Here is a 17,895-nt window from a genome sequence, read left to right as displayed (position 1 = left end):
AGATCTAAACTGTTAACTGATATTTGAAGGCCACTCTTCTTCTAGCCACTTTTTGTTTTCCCTCATTTTTGGCTTTTAAGGTTTTATTTCAGAAAAATGCAAAGTTCAAAAGTTTGTAACCTGAAGGTGAATTTTTAGAAAATTGTGGGATGCATTTTTTTTTCCCCTCTTTTTAAATGAAGAAATGTTGTGTGCTGCTGTCCAGCAGCCAAAGTATAGTAAAATGAATGCTGTACTAGTGTGAATTTTTAAAAACCCCAAACAAAGCATTAACTGAACCAGGTCCTGATGTGATTAACTCAGGGCATTTTGATTTTATAAGTTTATTGCAAAAGATGAAAATAATACAAATTACCATGTACTTGTTACCACAAAATAAAATATTCATCCCCACCCTGTGAAATCTGACAGTGGTTCGTGTGTTTACTAAAAGTACAGTTTGGCCATCGCCTGCAGGAATCTCTTCTTCCTCTTCTGCGCAGCCAGCTGCAGCACTTCCTCTGGATTACTGGTGTTCAGTTCTGTCTGTCCAATCGCTTTTATCTGAAGGGTTGGGAGAAGACATCGGTTATGTTTTTGTTATGAGAATTCTTATTGAAATATACAAAATCCTACAGGTTCTACACTTCCAAACATTTTATATAAATTCTTTATTGCAGTCCATACACCTGAACGTTTAAGGTTACTCAGTGTGTTTAAGTCTCTCTCCCACAGCCTAATAAAAGCATGTGGAAATCTCTTTAGTTTATATAAATTTGAATATTAATTGATGAACCTCCTTGAAACGTTACAGATCAACTTTCTAATCGGTTTCATTTGGCTGCAGTTCCAACAGTGTAAAATAGACGTGGCAGCAGATTAGGACTCTAAAAACCTCTGTACACCTTTCACCAGCTGAATGCAAAGTCCACTGAGGATGTGACTGAGCTGCACTGCTCTAATTGCAGATAATTATATTTCACTTGTATACTGTGAAATTGATGCTTCCAGATTTTAAAACCATAACTCTGAATATAACCTGCTACAGACTAGGTGGCACATTCAGCTTAAGTTACCATAGAGATCTGGGCAGGTAAAGAGTTGAGCTCTAACTTTAAGCTCAACATTGCTCAGTAACTCTTGTTTCACAATGCATGTCAGATTAAATTTGACCTTTTATGCCTCACAAGTATTTTATTTTTATTAGACATTAACCAGTCTGCTTATGTGGGTGGTCATTGACAAGCGTTAGCTGGTCGTCACTTTGTTGCCGGTCTCTTCCTGCATTATTCTTCTATGATTTTATTGCATAAAAGAGAAGTCATAAATCTATACGTATGAGATGCCTTTCAGGTCGCAGCCTTTCGTGGTATAAGCTGTAGGGTTATAAAGACTTACCGCTATTTGTCTCTTCTCAGTCTCTCCTCGTTTGTGGTGAATATCTGAGCAAAAAAAATCAGGAAGCTAAACAGACACTGGAGAGAATGTATTCCTTGAAAAGAAAAAGTAAGTTTTAGCCAACAGTGATTATTGTTACATGAAGGATACGTGTGAGATATTCCAGGATGGTGACGTCCCAGATGTAGTCGTAGAATGAGTCCATGGCGTCGTGACTGTAATGTGAGAGGATACTAGCTGTTATTAAGAATGGCTCTGTGGGTAATGTAATGTGTCCTCCAGGGCCGTACCTGTTCTGCTCCTGAAGCGCTTTGAACGCTGTCATGTAGTCGACTTCTCTCAGAAACTGGCACAGAACAGCAACCTGACGAGAATCAGAGATGTCACATTACTTCCAACTCGCTACATCTGTAAGACACCAGTCAGCACTGAGACACTTACAGTCGGCTTTATACTTTAGCAGAGGTGCACGGAATAATGAGGCAAACAATGGTATTGGTTGATTTGCCTTATTGACTCTCATCAGCAAATAAAGCTGATATATTTTCTCTCATCAGGGTCTATCATTATTATACTGTTATATTGATTTTGTTCTGCTAAATGTTCAAAGAAGGGACGAGGAGCTTTCTAGCTTTTATTCATGAAATTATACTGGGGAAAACAAAGTGGGCACTTGCATCAATCCAACAATATGTTCATTAATTCCTCAGCAGCTAACATTAGTTCACTTTCTCAAATAGGCAGTTTGACCTCTGACCTGTGTGTGGCAGTTCAGCATTGAACAGCATTTAATCATCCTCTTCAGAACCTAAAATAAAAACAGGTGTGTTACTGTTAGGCGAGTCAGTCGGCTCTCATATCTCTCAAACTGCAGAGGCTCACTATGTAGTGCACTCTGGTATTAGTCGGTGTTTTACCTGGTCAGTGTAGATGTCGGGGGGGACGGCTTTGGTGAAGAAGTCCGAGCACACAGCTCCAGCCTGCAGGTAAAGGTTCAGAGCTGCAGAGTACTGATTGGTCACTACATAGGGAGAAATGAAAGTTGTTATTCAAGCTGCAGGTGGCTGTGTCTGAAAATGCTTTCTTAAGGGAATGTTTCGCAATTGCTGTGAAATTTCTTTTAAGTCACTTCAATCTTATTTTTCCTTTCTGTCCAAACGTCAAGTACATTGGTGGAAAAACGTCAGCCTTTGTCTAAGGAATGACAACATTTCACTGATTCAGTGAAGAAAGTTCTCTGAGTTGATGAGATGTGGTGATTGTTCTTACCAAAGTAGATGTCGGCTTGTGTGATAAGCCATGATTGGTTATTGGGGTTTAGAGTGAGAGCATAGGAAACCAACTCCTTGACTGTCACAGCCACAGCTTCCACATCCACTGCCTGTATGCTGCTCAACACACAGATCGGAACATTTAGTTTTTCGTGCTGTGTACATGCTGTTAAAGGGGATGTTTTTCCTTATGTCCTCTCATATTAACAGTTACAGTCATAGTGCAGCTGCTTTTGATTGTTTATGATGTCAGAGAGAGATGATATCCCCTAATATCAAACTGTTTGTGAAGGCTAGCCAATCAGAAGAAAGTTGGCTTGACGACAAAGGAATGAAAACAGCTTGGTTCACACAGAGGATGAACTGAGGAGCATCAGTACAAGTCAAATAAGGATTATTCTGAACTGTGAGTCATGCAAAGCTGCTCTAGTAGAGTCTGAACTAAGAACGTAATAAACAGATCTGTAACTGCAGATAACCTGACAGCTTTTCATGCACAGTGTACTTCCTGTAACTTTTTCACAAGAAAAGTAACCTCTGCTTATAAGCTGTTAGTGTGAAGAGGCATCAACACAATGAATAAAGAGTAAAATGACAATGTACAAGCAGGGGTGCAGGAGTCAAACTAGTCCAAACCACACATATTCACTCAACTCAAAATTCTTATTTCTTATTTTTTCAGTAGCTCAAACAAGCTTTAAAAGATTTCTCTCAGCTTGTAGGAGTTGAGGACAGGAAAAGAGATCCCTGTGTGTCGGTCCTGTAACTAAGTCCGACCAGTGCAGTGTAGCAGAAACAGTTGGTGCAGCTAAAACAAACAGATGAGGTAAAATAGAAAAGTCGTTCCTACTTTGGAAGAGAAGATGGCCAGATGGAGAGATGTTCTGCAGTAACTTCATTTACAATGTCATCCTAAAGAAGAAGAAGAAAAAACAAGGGGCTGAAGATGCAGACAGAAACTACAGCAGCACTGAAATCCCTCAATTTTTCCATTTTACTGTGTTCTATTTATGAATTCAGAGTCATACCCTGACTATACTGTGGAGTCTCACAAACAGTGAGATCAGAGTCGTCAGCACCAGTGGCTCCTGTAAGAATAAGACAAATCACAAGGTAAACAGCTAATTTATTCTTCCACAGTGTGTTTAAGTTGGTATGTGGTGATACTTACTCTAATTTTCTTGGTGAAAGTGATGAATTTGCTCCTGGAGGAGTCACATTAAGAAAACAGAATGAGTGTGACGCTACATGAATCTCAGACATGTTGTAATGTTTCTAAATCCTAAAATGACATCATACCTGTGCAAGATGCCCATGGAGGACTCTCTCTGTTTAATGAGGCCAATTCGGCCGTCGCTGTTCCTCTTGTGTTGGATGGAGATGCTGCAGATCTGAACCACCACATCCCAGAGCTCCTTGGCGGTGCGCCGACTTTCTTTAGGACCTGGAAGCTCCTTACACGTGGATGCCAGGAGCTGACCAAGCTATCGGGACAAAACAGGACAAATTTAATAAAGAAAAATGCAAAAATACTGGCGACCGCTAGACACACCTATGGTATCTGTTTCAAAATCCTACATTACCTTGTTCTCGAGACGTCGCATTGTAATTTATTGGAAATCCCACAGTACCTAAATATAACCAAATCAATCCTGAGAGAGAATACGCTCTCTCAGACTTTCATGTGTCTTGGTGGAAAAATTTTAAGTGGATCTGGTACCACAACTTATTTTTAAATGAATTTAAACCAACTTATTAATTAGTTCATTACGTAATCACTCAAGATTTTTAGTTTTTTTTATAGAGCTGTGACTTCTGAGTTGCAGAAGAGTGTCTCAGCTGCCTCAGCTGGGATTTAAATAGCCTTAAACCTTACAGACAGTCAGCTACTGTGTCGATAACTTTGCTATAATTTCATGTTGGTGAATATCAGAAATAGCATCACTGGAGCTGCTAGAAAGAGAAAATTTCATGAAAGTGTTAAAAAAAGAAGCACACAGACGTGTTACCTTGATGTACGGGTTGTTCATGACCAGAGACGGCGACACCTGCAGAGTCAGGTAGTCGTTCTCCCTCCAGTTCAACATGAAGGCGACACACTCCTCTCCCACCACCTGACGTAGAGGCAGATCTGGAAACAAAGACCAGGAAATCCTTCACTGCACCTCCAGAATTGGTGCTATATAACAAGGCCTAGAAGCTGTTTATTCTGCTTTATCGGTAACTGAAGTTTTTATGGATAGCAGACATACGTCTATTTTTACAGTGAGATACATGCTACTCTTGCAGAAGTATCCTAATAGTGCCTTTTTTTTTTTTTTAAACAAATGTTTCTAGCTGCAAGACCAGATCTGTAACTTCTTGTAAGTGACATTAGTTTAGAACATTTGTTTACTGGGGCCCTAGAAATAGATTTTATAGTAGTATATGAAGCCTGATCCACAATGATTTTCTCCCATCACAGACTTAACCTGAAGATGCTGACACTGGAGTGACTCCACTCGCTGCTGTTCACTCACCATGAATCCTCATCTCTAGGTAACCTCTGACCCTGCTGACCAAGTCAGGGGGCGGCCGCTCCTTGCTCCCCTCGGCCGCCATCGCCTCGTGTGCGCGGACCTCCAGCAGCAAGATCTCATTCAGCATCACCTGCCTCAGCTTTGGGGAAAACTCTGTGACGAGCTCCAGACAGGCTGAGAAAAGCTGCCGTGCATGGGCGAAGTCCTGAGGAAAACATGCTCCATGTATTAAGCAGTTAAAAGTGATGCTCTATGATTGGATAACAACGTTTAATTATTAAAATAACATTTATGCCCCACTGAGCGTTGATAATGGCTCAGACCTTTATTGAAATGCAGTGGAGTCCTTTGGCCATGAGGATATAAACCAGGTCCTTGGTCAGGTTGTCTTTAATGCCGAGGATCACATTAATGTAGTCTGGAGGAACCTCCCACTGTTCATATAAACAGGAAGTGGTAGGTTAATTCAGATCATCTTGGTTGGTTTCGTGTGTTAGAAGTAAGGATTGAAAATTATTCCAAATGTGTGTATATATGTGTATATGTGAGAAACTGTAGTCCAGCACAATCCAAGATATCTTAAATGCATTAATGTTGAGCTCATGTCTCTGACCTTGCTGTTGACCCTCCAGAAAGGTCGTTCAGCCAGGCCGTGGAGTTCAATGAGGATCTGTCTGATCCTGCGTGGCTCCAGTGAAAGGATGAGCTGCTGCTCCAGCTGGCCAATGTTCACACTCGCTGAAGCTGTGAAGAAGTGAACCAAACCTCAATATGTCTCATGGTTTTCATGTGGAGAAGTGGCAGTGTTATGTAGCAGAAGTGTACAAAAGGCCAGCCAGTTCGCAGAACTCACGAACGGAGCCACACCTGTGGAGTAAGATATCAGCATACTGTTGCTGTTTAGCCAATGAGCGGTGAGGCAACCCATTCTCTTCACCAATCAGAAGAGGGTTAGACTTCATCATTTCTTCACTACCAGACACACTGGACCCACTACAGTTCGCTTACCGTCCAAATCGTTCCACAGACGATGCCATCACTCACTCACTTGGACACTAGAAGGGGGAATTATGCTAAAATGCTCTTCATAGACTACAGCTCTGCATTTAACACCATAATTCCCTCCACACTCACCACCAAGCTGGAGCATCTGGGACTCAGCTCATCTATGTATCAGTGGATCTCCAACTTCCTAACTGGCAGACCACAGGCAGTAAGGATGGGCGGACATGTCTCAGCCTCCACCACTCTCAGCACTGGAGCCCCCCAGGGGTGTGTTCTGAGCCCCCTGCTGTACTCTTTGTACACATATGACTGTGTGACCACTACCAGCTCCACCACCATCATCAAGTTTGCTGACGACACCGTCATGGTGGGCCTGATCTCTGATAACAACGAGACGGCCTACCTGAAGGAGATTAGGAATCTGGAGAACTGGTGCCAGAGGAACAACCTCCTTCTAAACGTCAGTAAGACAAAGGAGCTGATAGTGGACTTCAGCACTAAGCAGGAGAGGAACTACCAGACCCCCGTCATCAACGAGTGCCCAGTGGAGAGAGTGGACAGCTTCAAATGCCTCGGAGTTCACATCACGCAGGACCTGTCATGGTCCTGTCACATCAACACCGTGGTGAAAAAGGCCCGACAGCGTCTCTACCACCTCAGACGCTTGAGAGACTTCCAACTGCCCTCCAAGGTGCTCAGGAACTTTTACTCGTGCACCATAGTAGGGCTGCCACGATTAGTCGACTAGTCACGATTATGTCGACTATTAAAATCGTCGACGACTAATTTAATAGTCGACGCATCGTTTGAAGCTTTGTAAGATCACAAAGGACGCAGGAATGAGTAGTAGGATTTAAGAGTGTAATAACGGACTGAAACAGAAGATGGCAGCACTGCATGTCCAAGGATGCCAGCTGCCGTTAAACCCCGAAGAAGAAGAAGCTGTGTCCCAGAATTCATAGCGCAGCCCAGCGCAGTTGTCAACAATGGCGGCAGCTAGTTAGTTTTAACTTTACTCTTATTATTCTTTCTGGGTCACAAAATAAACGTTTAACATATTTTCAGGCGAGAATGTAGCTGTGTAAACCTCAAATATCTGCTCAGTTTATCAAGACACCACATATTTTCAAAAGCGCTCCGACATTTTCGGAGACGTCTGTTACCCACTAGCTCGTTAGCTAGGCGGGGGCAAGGCTAACTAGAGCCTTGAGAACACCGGACTCCCGGCAAATCGTTTTCAAACCCACCGCCGTCTTTCGCTAGTCAGGTTAAACATATATATAAGTCACTTAGATAACTTAAAAATTTTATTGTTTGGCTTTCTTTAGTATTTTATTTGTTCCTGAGTAAATCGGTTTGGCTGAGATTAAAGTTATAGTTTTTGCACAGCTAAAACTGTCAAGCAGACAGCTGATTATCAGAAGTGTGAGACGCTGGAGAATATACTCCGGTGTCCTGTTATATTTTAGAAAGCAAGGAGTTTATTAAACTTCACCGAAACAATCTGCAAATTTCATTAAAAATTAATAAACTACCATCTTGTCTTTATTTTTAGTTAGCACAAACACTTCAAGCTGTAAGCTAATGATAGTTATATAAGACCAGATGCTGCTGGTGCAATAAGCTGTACGCTGTATGTCCAATGGATGATGATCTTGTAACCCCTATAGACATGGTTACTAGTATTTTCTTGTTTTTACCTGGTATTATTATTTCCGACACCCCTTGAACACACTTTGATTTTCCGTAGTTCAGTGAATGCAACAAAAGCACGTTGCTGCATTAAGCTAGGCAAAACGGAGCAAGACACCGAGAGCAAATAACAAGCTACACAGTGAGTCTTTTGGTATAAAATAAGTGTTATAAAGTATTTTCAACAGTCTCTAACTTAAAGTTATGTACTTTTCAGAGGCCTTTATGTGTTTTACTCTCGACCAAAACCAGGCAGAGCGTGTATTTGTTTCTTGGGAATTCCGGTGAGTTACTAGAGATGATAAGTTAGCAGGAAAACTTATGCTAATTGTACATGTGGTAAACACTGCAACAGTGCGAATTCCGTATTGTCTAAAAAAAAGCTAAAACCAGTCGGAGTACTTGAATCGTGTGTGAAATGGAATGTCGTATTTTATTTTATTGTCTATTTGATTGGGCATCTTCACAAATGTGCAAAACTAATGCAGGATGCACTTCTCTTTTAGCCATAAATGTTGTCCAGTGCCTTTCCTGCACTTTGTAATTTCAGTTATAGGTTAATACATGTAAATAAGTTATTTAAAACTAGTTGCGTTACAAACATTTCATGATGTGATTACATATGCCTTAAAAAGGGGTATATAAATACAATTGATTGTAATGCTGTAAAGCAATACAAATGGAATTCATAGAGACAGAACAATGTTAAAACAACAGTGTACTTGATTTTGAAAACTTTATGAGATCTCATTTTATTTAGAAAAACTGTTAAGAACTATTTTGTTTATTGCTCTGTACTGTATGTGCAGACTGGTTTTTTGTGATCCTGGATCTGAAGTGGTTCTGGATATGGATGGCGAGCCAGACCCTGTGAAAACTCTTGGCGAATCCAAAAGCAGTGTGGCCAGCTGTTCTGGATGCAGGAGTAGAGCTACAGTCTGAATTACTTCGAATCGCAGGATTTCAGATAAGCAAGAGCAAAAACTGCTTACTTCATACGGATTGTTTCTCTGGGAAACTATTGAACTCCCAATATCCTGCTCATCAGGAGTCAGGTCTAAAGAGACTACTTATTTTATTTTATTTTGTTGTTATTTTCAAAAGAGCGCTCTTCTCTGTTGATCTTCTGTTAATTTTCTATGCTGTTTACATTGGATTATTGCACCACTGTAACATTGTAATAAATCTGCCGGCTGTTCAACACTCAATTCTCTCAAATTTATTTTACTCCTCTCGAATCTAGTCTATAAGTTTAACCCTACTATACTAAGCAGGTGTTACAATCTGATTAGTCGACTAATCGCAAAAATAATCGGTGACTAGTCGACTATCAAAATAATCGTTTGTGGCAGCCCTACACCATAGAGAGCATCCTGACGGGAAACATCTTAACCTGGTTCGGGAACAGCACCATGCAGGACAGACAAGCTCTACAGAGGGTTGTGTGATCAGCTGAGCGCAATATTCGCTCTGAGCTCCCTGACCTGCACTCAATCTACAGCAGGCGGTGCTGGACCAAGGCCAGGAAGATCGTGAAGGACCTCAGCCATCCCAACAACAGACTGTTCTCTCTGTTGAGGTCAGGAAAGCGATTCCGCTCCCTGAAGACCAACACAGAGAGACTGAGGAGGAGCTTCTTCCCGCAGGCGATACGGTCTCTCAATCACACCACCACACAGTCCTGACCCACACATATAGTTCTTACACACACACTGGACATTCTGGACATTGTTTTCACTTCATCACTTAGATCACTTTGAGCATATTTGCACTGCACAAGACATAATGTGGATTGCACAACACTGGTCACTACATTCTTCATTTCCAGTTAATACTTCTACAGCTGCTGTTATTGTGTATATATTTATTTATTTATACTTCTTCATACATTCTTATATAGTTCTATACTGTGTATTGTGTATTTTGTTGTACAGTTATTTTATTTTCAACTTTAATTTATATTTTATTCCTTCCTAGTTAAATTTACCCTTTTTAATTTTTCATATTTATTTCCTATCTTATTCATAGCCTTTTCCTTTTTTTTTTTTTTTTCTTTAGGTCACGAGCAGTTGTCTAAGCATTTCACTGCATATCGTACTGTGTATGACTGTGTACGTGACAAATAAAAATTTAAATTTGAATTTTGAAGACACAATTCTACCTCATCATTACGCACACGTCGACGCACAGAGTTCGGTCGGAGCTGCAGGTGGGAAGAGTCAGCAGAGTTTTACTCACCATGTGGATTTTCGTTCCTTCTAATGCCGTCCATGAGACTGTAAGTTTCTGTGTTCTATCGTGTTTGTTCTTTGCTGCGGCCATTATCCTCCCTTGTTTAATCCGTGGCGCACCCTTTGTTTACCGAATGTTACTGCCGTTTACTGCGAAGTAGTGATGTGCGGATCGATACTGAAATATCGATTCCTCCGATACCAGTCATTTATGTTCTAGAATCGATACTCATATTAAAATATCGATATTTTAGTAATTTAGGGTAAATTTGTAGGTTATCATTAACAGGAACAGAGTGCAAATAAACTATATCATTTGGATTATCTACATTGGAAGGAACTACTTAGTCTTCCGCCTGTCATAGTCGTGACATATGTTTGTATAAATGTGTCCAGCCCCTTGTTGCGCACACTCACAACAATGGCTGAGCATAAATGGAGTCATGTGCAGACGTATTTTACTTCCACAAACGGTTGAGACGTAGTTTGCAATACATGTGGCAAGAAAGGGAGGTGTTTTGGCAACACTACTAACCTCATCAAGCACAAGAATATGACGAGCTTATGTTGAGGTGAACTGAAGAGGAGGAGTGGACATGGACAGGTGCTGCAAGGGCGAGACGGACGTCTCTCACGGAGTCCTTTAGTGCTGCAGGCAGGCAACGTGTTCAAATAGCGCACAACTTCAGTTTTTTTTTATTTCTATATGATAACTGTGCATTATTAAGCGATAAGAACAAGTAATCCGATGTCCTGTAATCATTATGATGCTATAATTTGAGATACAATAACTGAAATACGTTTTTGTACAAAGTATCGGTATCGGATCAGTATCGTCGATACCACCCTGAATTTAACTTTGTATCGGATCGGAAAGGAAATCAGTGGTATCGCACATCACTACTGCGAAGCAGCCTCTGCCGTGCGGTCATTAAGGGACCGTCACTAATTTCTCATGTTAGCTCTAATGTAAAGTGCCTAGTTAGGATTTATGTAAATAGTAAAATTAGCATTTGTTGACACTCCCTTATTTTGGTTGAATGTTCCACTATCCGGTATTGTTTGTATTGTTGTATTACACATTTAATTCACTCTGTTCACATAATTATGGAAGACTTATGTTCTTTCCAACAGAAACCACACCATCACTCACCACACGGCATATAGCATTTTACAGCCTGTTAAATCCCCTGACTCACATTATGGATGTGTGGTTCGGATTCTTGTTAAATAAATGAGTGAACGGCAGATACCTGAGTGGCAGTGGATTTTGTGGATACGCCATCTGTTCTTATCGGACAACCCTGTTGAGATTGTGGATTCATAGAGTCAGCACCTTATCATCTACATTATTCATAGTCAGGAGGTCAAGTCCATCCCTCTTAAAGTGACCTCCTCCATTACAAGAAGTCTCGGCCACGTACCTGGAATGTCGTAGAAGGAAGGCAGAGGTTTGGCACTGAGGTTGATTGTGGCCGACCGCTTCCTCATCTGCTCCACCAGGACCTTCCTCTCTTCCTCCTTCAGCAGCTCCATGAAGAGCTTATGGGATGACACCACAAACACCAGAGACAGGTCCTCCAAGCTTTCACACAGAGTCCTGCACCATAAGAGGTTTAGAAGGAAGACAAAGTCTTCATCATCATCATCAAGTATAGAATTTGAATAATGTATTGTTGCCCGACATCATCTCTGTAGCAGACCCTTGATAACCTCCTATATAATTGTCCAATGCATGGAAAACAGTGACTCTGACTCACTTCAGGAAATTAGCCATGTTTCTTCTGGACGCCTCAGATGGACGGTCTTTTTCCAGCGAGCGTGTGCACACCTGCAGGACAAACAAAGTCTGACTGTAATCTGCAGTGGCTTTAAACAACTTTTACTACATGAAAGAAAAACTGTTCTTAATATAATACTGAAGTAAAAACCACAGGTCACAATTTACTGAGGTACCTCTAAAATGAAGTCCACCACTTGTTTGCTAGGCTTAAGGAGCAGCTGCTGAAAACGCACGCTGAGGATCTCTCCTTCCAGAGTGTCGCGGACGGCGTTGCAGACACAGAGTTTGTGACACACCTCATCCAGGCCTGATTCCCTGCAGGGAGATGGGATGTTACACAAAAATATGAATGCATAAAATGCTTTTACAAGACTATTTTACAAAATTATTGACTATTTAATGGTATATATCAGCTTAATGTGTTAACCAATTCCAGCTGTTGGCTTAAAGGTGAAAATTTGTGGTCCACAAAGAAACCACAGAAACTGTATTTCCACAAGTAGAATGAGTGAAAGAACAGACCATAACAACTCTCTATGGATCAGTGACTGAAGTCTGTGCTAGCTGCAGTGCGTGCAGAGAGGTTTGATTTTGTTGTTTCCTCACCCTTGTTGGACTTTATACAAGAACTCCCGGAGAACAGACCGTCTGAAGTGGTTTGGCAAACTGCGCGATATGTTGTCTTTGATGAAGGCTTCAATGACAGCCTGCAGAGAATTAAAGTGGAGTTTACAAACCATTTTTTGCCCCCTATTTGTGATGTCAACCTACTTCTGCCTAAGCAACACAACACTCATAAGAATGCAGTACTCAAATCTCTCCAATGTGTTTGCTCTGACCGGGTAGTTGTGAGCCCGGATCAGGCTGTTAATCTGGTCGTAGGGTGTCGTCTGGGGGTCAGAGGGGTCACAGTCTCCGGTCAAAGCTCTACAGGCGTTCCAGTATCCAGCCAGGCGCTTCTCATCCAGGTGAACATGAACTGTTGAGTCTAGCTAAAAGGCGTAGAGAAAAAGGTAAACTGAACCACTGCTAAAGCTCCATGTCAGCAGCTTTTGTGAGAAAAGTTACATCTTGTGGCTCTCCTGAGAAAGTTAAATCATACTGTGTCACTGAAGCTGTGATAAAATATGATTACCTTCTTTAAAAGTTCCTTTGTCTGTCTGAAGTGATCCCGAGCCTTCTCATAGATTGGCAGGTCTGTGCAGCCTTGATGGAAGAAAATGCCTCCTAAATCATAATGCACCTGAAACACAAATCCTTCTATTACTCCAAAGAAAAATTCACTTTTTTTCCAGAAGGATTAGAGTTCTAGAAAGACAGCGCTGTGCACTCAGCCAACCTGGCAGTGCAGCTCATCGGCGCTGATGCGAAGCCCTGCGGTCGAAGACTCTGTCTCTCCGTTGGCAGCAGTGTCTGCGGCCAGCAGGTCCAGAGTCCTCATGGTGTGAACGTAGAAGTCTTTCTTCAGTCTCACAGCTCCTTCCAGCACACTGATGGAATCAGCCGCCTGCTCCTTTAGCTGAAGGAATGAAACATTTTAAAAATAGTATCAACTTCTGCTGTTAGTTTATCTGAAATTTAAATGACATGTCTAATAATATAATTAATAAGGTATAGTTTTATGTACTCACAGAGTATGTATGGATCATAAAAAAGGTGCTTACTCACCACAGTGAGGATGTTTTCGGTCATTTCTTTCTCCTGCTGTACAATATTCAACCTAAATCAGGGCACAACAGAAGCATTCAGTGGAATACATGATTTATTTTTCACTAAATTTGCAAAATTAAGCCTGGATGTTGGTATTTTTACAAAGAATTAGATGAGCACAAGTACATTTTTTATTTATTGTGTATATTTACACAATAAAATGTTTTAATTTTAAAATAAGATGAAAGTGATCTGTCTCAATGAGAATTTTAAATTAACATTTTGTGACTAATTAAAGCCAATCAGCAAATGAATGTGGGTAGAACAATGTCTCAATGTTTTCAGAAGTCTGAATGTCTGGCTGGCAACACAAAAACACAATCCCAGAGATTTAAAACTGAAACAGCGTCAGATGTGCTTCTAAAAGTCTTTGAGGGGCTAAAACTCCAGCACAGGAGCAGAGCGGTAGGCAGGTGGTAACATAGCATAACACAAATTTGAAAATAAAAACATGTAAGTGTGGATGCAATAAGTGATAAAGGGGAGGAAGAGGAAGGAGAAGGACTTACATGTTTATCTGGTGGGGTCCAGGTTTGGTTTGTTTCTCTGGAAAGCTGCTCAGCACAATTGTTCTGATGGCCCTTTAACAGACAAAATATAAATGAGACAAATGAGTAGTTAATTCTCTGCCACAATCTCTATTCATGCATCCTCTTTTAATCTACATTTACAGTCTTGGATACAAACATAAATAAACACGTCCATAGTCCATTTTACTAGTTTACCACTGAGCTCATGACAGCTGCTTTCGGAGAGAGTCATCTCACTCACCAGCGGTTGTAGATGATGACAGCCATGGCAGTGGTGGGAGGAAGAGTAGAGAGGTCCAGGTCCACATGTTTCACCCCTGGCGGCACTTTGCTCACACACAGGAGTTCATTCAGCAGCATGTTTAACACAGGAATGGTCAATCTGCCGAGCAGGTATTAGAGAATTGCATAATAGGAATTTTTGTAAAATTACACGCTGAGACATATTCCACTTGGCTTTTTCGTAAACACGCTCTGATAACGAAAGATGTCCATCTAAAACACTCTGACTCACCCTTTCTCAAGCACCTCAAGATCCCATTTCATGTGAGCAGCTACTTTCAGTGCAAGCAGCTTCAATGTGCGGTTCCGACGGTTGTCGGCTGGAGGCTGGACCTGATTCTGCTCATTCACTGATGGCTTCGACGCCTGCTCCAGGAACTGGATGATGAGCTGCACTGGTGCTGGGTCTGCAGAAAGAACAGTTATTAACAAGCCTTTACAAGTCCATGAGATGTCATTAAAAATAAACGATGGACTCACGAGTAAGGCTGAACAAACCTGGGTTTGATTTCTGCAGGTGTTTCTCCAGCAGGCTGTCGTCGAGGAGAAACTCAAACCAGGAAGTCTGAAGAGGCGTGCCAGGCCGACTGCTGGTCACAGCGGCCACACGGTCTGCTGCTTCTGCACTCATCCTCGTCTGCAGATATGCAGATATGAACATCAGCTTTATTTAGAATGGATCTTAAGGATAAATATAAAGTGTTTGGGGTTTTTAATGTAAGTTCTTTGTCAGTAAAAACCACATAATGTATTTATTTTTATTTCTATTATATTTATAAACTAGATTAGTTCACTCATCTTAAGGAGAACTGGTGTATAAACAGGTGACTGTAACAGTACTACCTTCTCTTGGGGATTTTTGTCAGGAAAAATGAAATGATCATTTGTTCTTTTAACTTTAAACCAACCAGAACCAGGCAAAGATAATCTGCTCCACCAGGACCTTCCTCTCTTCCTCCTTCAGCAGCTCCATGAAGAGCATCAGAAAGTAATAAAAAAAAAATGGCATCAAGTTACTGCTGCTAAAGCTTCCAAACACTACTGAATCATATGTTGCACTTAGTTTTTCTTTCTTTTCCACATGACTGTATTTGTAATATTGAACAGTTAGGGCCTTTTGATGTACATTAAACCTTTGATACTTAATTAAAAACTCTGTAATTACGTTTCACTCTTTGAAATTAAGTATATTTACAATCATGTAATGTTACTTTCACTCGTTAAAAATCTTGGAGATGGTAAATATATATAAAATTTCATATTTTGTGAACAAAAATATTTATAGTTTCAAAATAATTGTAACTATTATTAGATATTTACTTCCATAATAGGTTAGATAGCTTCACCTGTCAGAGCAGCTAACACTAAAATTTTCAGTAGTTGTTTAGAGAGCTCTAATCATTTTCACGGGGCGTCCTAACTGGGCGGGGGCATCAGATTTACCCATTGAACCTACAAGAATGCACGGTTACAGATGATGTTTCGGGCTGCCACTGTAAACAAACCAAACGCACGCCACCTTCCTATTCTGTGTTATGTTTGGAGCCAGGAGTCTTTTGGCTAATATTTCGGCTAGCCGTCTAGATTTTGGCGGTTGTTCCGCGCATGTAGGGACCAACTGTCTTACCTTAACGGGGCACAGTGATCGTTCAGAAGACAGGAGGGCAAAATGTGCACCAAAATGTCAAAATTAGGAGCTGGACCAGCTACACTAACTGATTCTCTCATAATTCATTGTGCCCTGCGCCATAGCTCCTTCGTAATTCCGGTTCCGCTTCGTCGCCAAGGACACACAAAAATGCGCCATGATTGCGCATACTTATGCCGCTTCAGGTCCCATTGGTTCAATTCGTATAAAACTTTAGGGTCGGACGAGTTATTTGCACGGACGTTAAAACGTCTGACAGTGAATTTAGAAATGGAAAAGAAAAATAAGACCTATACTATAAACTTAACTCAATCATTTAAAATGTTTGTCGGGATTTACTTTCACTTGTAAACCAAACTATAAACACATAATGCGAAAATTTGCTCATTTAGGCAGTTTATAGTGAAACTATGAGATTGCGTAAGACGTTAACCATAGCCAACCTTAAGGTAACCTTAGATAAATGTGAAATAAAAAGCGAGCAAGAGCACAAAATAAAGCAGAATGCGCTCAATCGTCTTGTTTTCCATTCTACCGATAGGCCATGAATGCAGCATTATGCTTACTGCAATTTTGGCAGTTAATGACAATGAAAATAAAAGACTGAAATTACTACAAATTGCTTTTTATAATGTAAAAATTGCCTGCAGTTATTATCTTGCATTCATGAGTCTTCTCTGTGGTCTCCTGCTTGACAGCTCCATCTCCAAAATCCTTCATCTCATAAATCCACTATCCTTCATATGCACCAAACCATCTCGGGCTTGCCTCTAACTTTGTTTCCAAACCACTCAAGCTGAGCTGTTCCTCTGGAATACTCTCTTCTAATGTTCTCCATTCTAGTTGTTTTTATTAAATTTAATAACTGAATTGACGTTATTGACAGCTTATATATGCAATAATGTTTATTCAAGTTAAAAACGTACATTTTTGGAGCTGTAGTAGATTAAACATACAGTACACAGTTGTTGAGCCACCTTTCATGGTTTTATATTCCGTTTTATTAAATAATGCACAAACATACATTAAAAAGTTTATAAAGCAAAAACAGAGTTTGTAAAAATCTTAAAAGTCATTATTTGGTATGACCACCTTTACAGACATACTACCTTTACTCTTCTATGCATTCTGAACTCTTTTGGGAAAGCTTTCTTGTAATTTTTACAAATATTTCTAAGGAATAGTTCTTTAGGCTTCTTGAAGAACATTCAAAGCTCATCTTTGGATGTTGGCTGCCTTTTTTTCTGTTCTTTGTCAAGGTGATCCCTCACTCTGTCAGTAAGAGGTCTGGGCTCTGAGGAGGCCAATCCATGACTGATAGTGCTCTACAGTGTTTTTCTATGCAGGCTCTTGTGTAATTTGGCATGCCTCAGCCACATCATCTTTAAGAACAGCGTCTTGATACAAACTCTTGCACTAAGACCATTTCTGATGAGGCTAATGATAATGTTAAAAGAACCACACAAGAAGAGCTCAGTGTTATATTTATTCACCTCACACACTCACCACACGGCCACCTTGTTATCTGTATGACAGCACCAAGAGGAATTCATCACCAAAACCCTAAGGTAACAGCTCGGGGATAGGAAATTATCAGTCATGCCTGGAAGTGATGAATACAGACATGGCAGCCATGTCTTTACATAAGGCATCCAGGACCAGCCTCCACCACCATAAAATGCTGAAAAAGCTCAGTTTAGAAGATTGCAGAAGGTTGTGCAAGTCCTGGATAGTTCAGTCAACCCTTTTTATATAGGCCATGAATACAACCATCTCATGTCAAAGAAAAATAAAAAAGCAGAGCACAATAGGAGCAACCAGTGAGTTCAGACATATAAATGTGTGTG

General features: G+C 40.7%; 1 protein-coding gene and 1 long non-coding RNA gene across 3 annotated transcripts; one reads left to right on the top strand and one right to left on the bottom strand.

Moving 5' to 3' along the window:
* Positions 1–291: 291 nt before the first annotated feature.
* On the bottom strand, positions 292–16,184 carry ints8 (integrator complex subunit 8). 2 transcript variants are annotated; one of them, XM_026156354.1, is made up of 29 exons: positions 16,028–16,184; positions 14,899–15,037; positions 14,633–14,807; positions 14,360–14,500; positions 14,098–14,169; positions 13,547–13,598; positions 13,218–13,397; positions 13,014–13,121; positions 12,718–12,870; positions 12,485–12,585; positions 12,052–12,193; positions 11,856–11,926; positions 11,520–11,695; positions 11,349–11,399; positions 5,781–5,911; positions 5,491–5,601; positions 5,168–5,372; positions 4,658–4,779; positions 3,948–4,132; positions 3,820–3,853; positions 3,677–3,736; positions 3,499–3,560; positions 2,647–2,765; positions 2,295–2,398; positions 2,135–2,185; positions 1,668–1,741; positions 1,528–1,592; positions 1,378–1,421; positions 292–543 (listed from the first exon to the last, which is right to left on the bottom strand). In XM_026156354.1, the coding sequence occupies exons 2-29, from the start codon at positions 15,029–15,031 to the stop codon at positions 427–429; spliced, it is 3,039 nt and encodes a 1,012-aa protein (XP_026012139.1). In that variant the 5' UTR covers positions 15,032–15,037; positions 16,028–16,184; the 3' UTR covers positions 292–426. The 2 variants fall into 2 exon arrangements, with proteins under 2 accessions (XP_026012139.1, XP_026012140.1); XM_026156355.1 differs by lacking the exon at positions 11,349–11,399 and having other exon boundaries at positions 16,028–16,183.
* Positions 7,821–9,072, top strand: LOC113014681 (uncharacterized). The gene is made up of 3 exons (XR_003270988.1): positions 7,821–8,006; positions 8,082–8,148; positions 8,674–9,072. It is a non-coding gene; the product is annotated as an uncharacterized LOC113014681 (long non-coding RNA).
* Positions 16,185–17,895: the final 1,711 nt, after the last annotated feature.

This window comes from Astatotilapia calliptera, chromosome 22 (genome assembly GCF_900246225.1).
Source record: "Astatotilapia calliptera chromosome 22, fAstCal1.2, whole genome shotgun sequence".
Classification (NCBI taxonomy): Eukaryota; Metazoa; Chordata; class Actinopteri; order Cichliformes; family Cichlidae; genus Astatotilapia; species Astatotilapia calliptera.
This window is presented reverse-complemented; position numbering and strand designations above follow the sequence as displayed.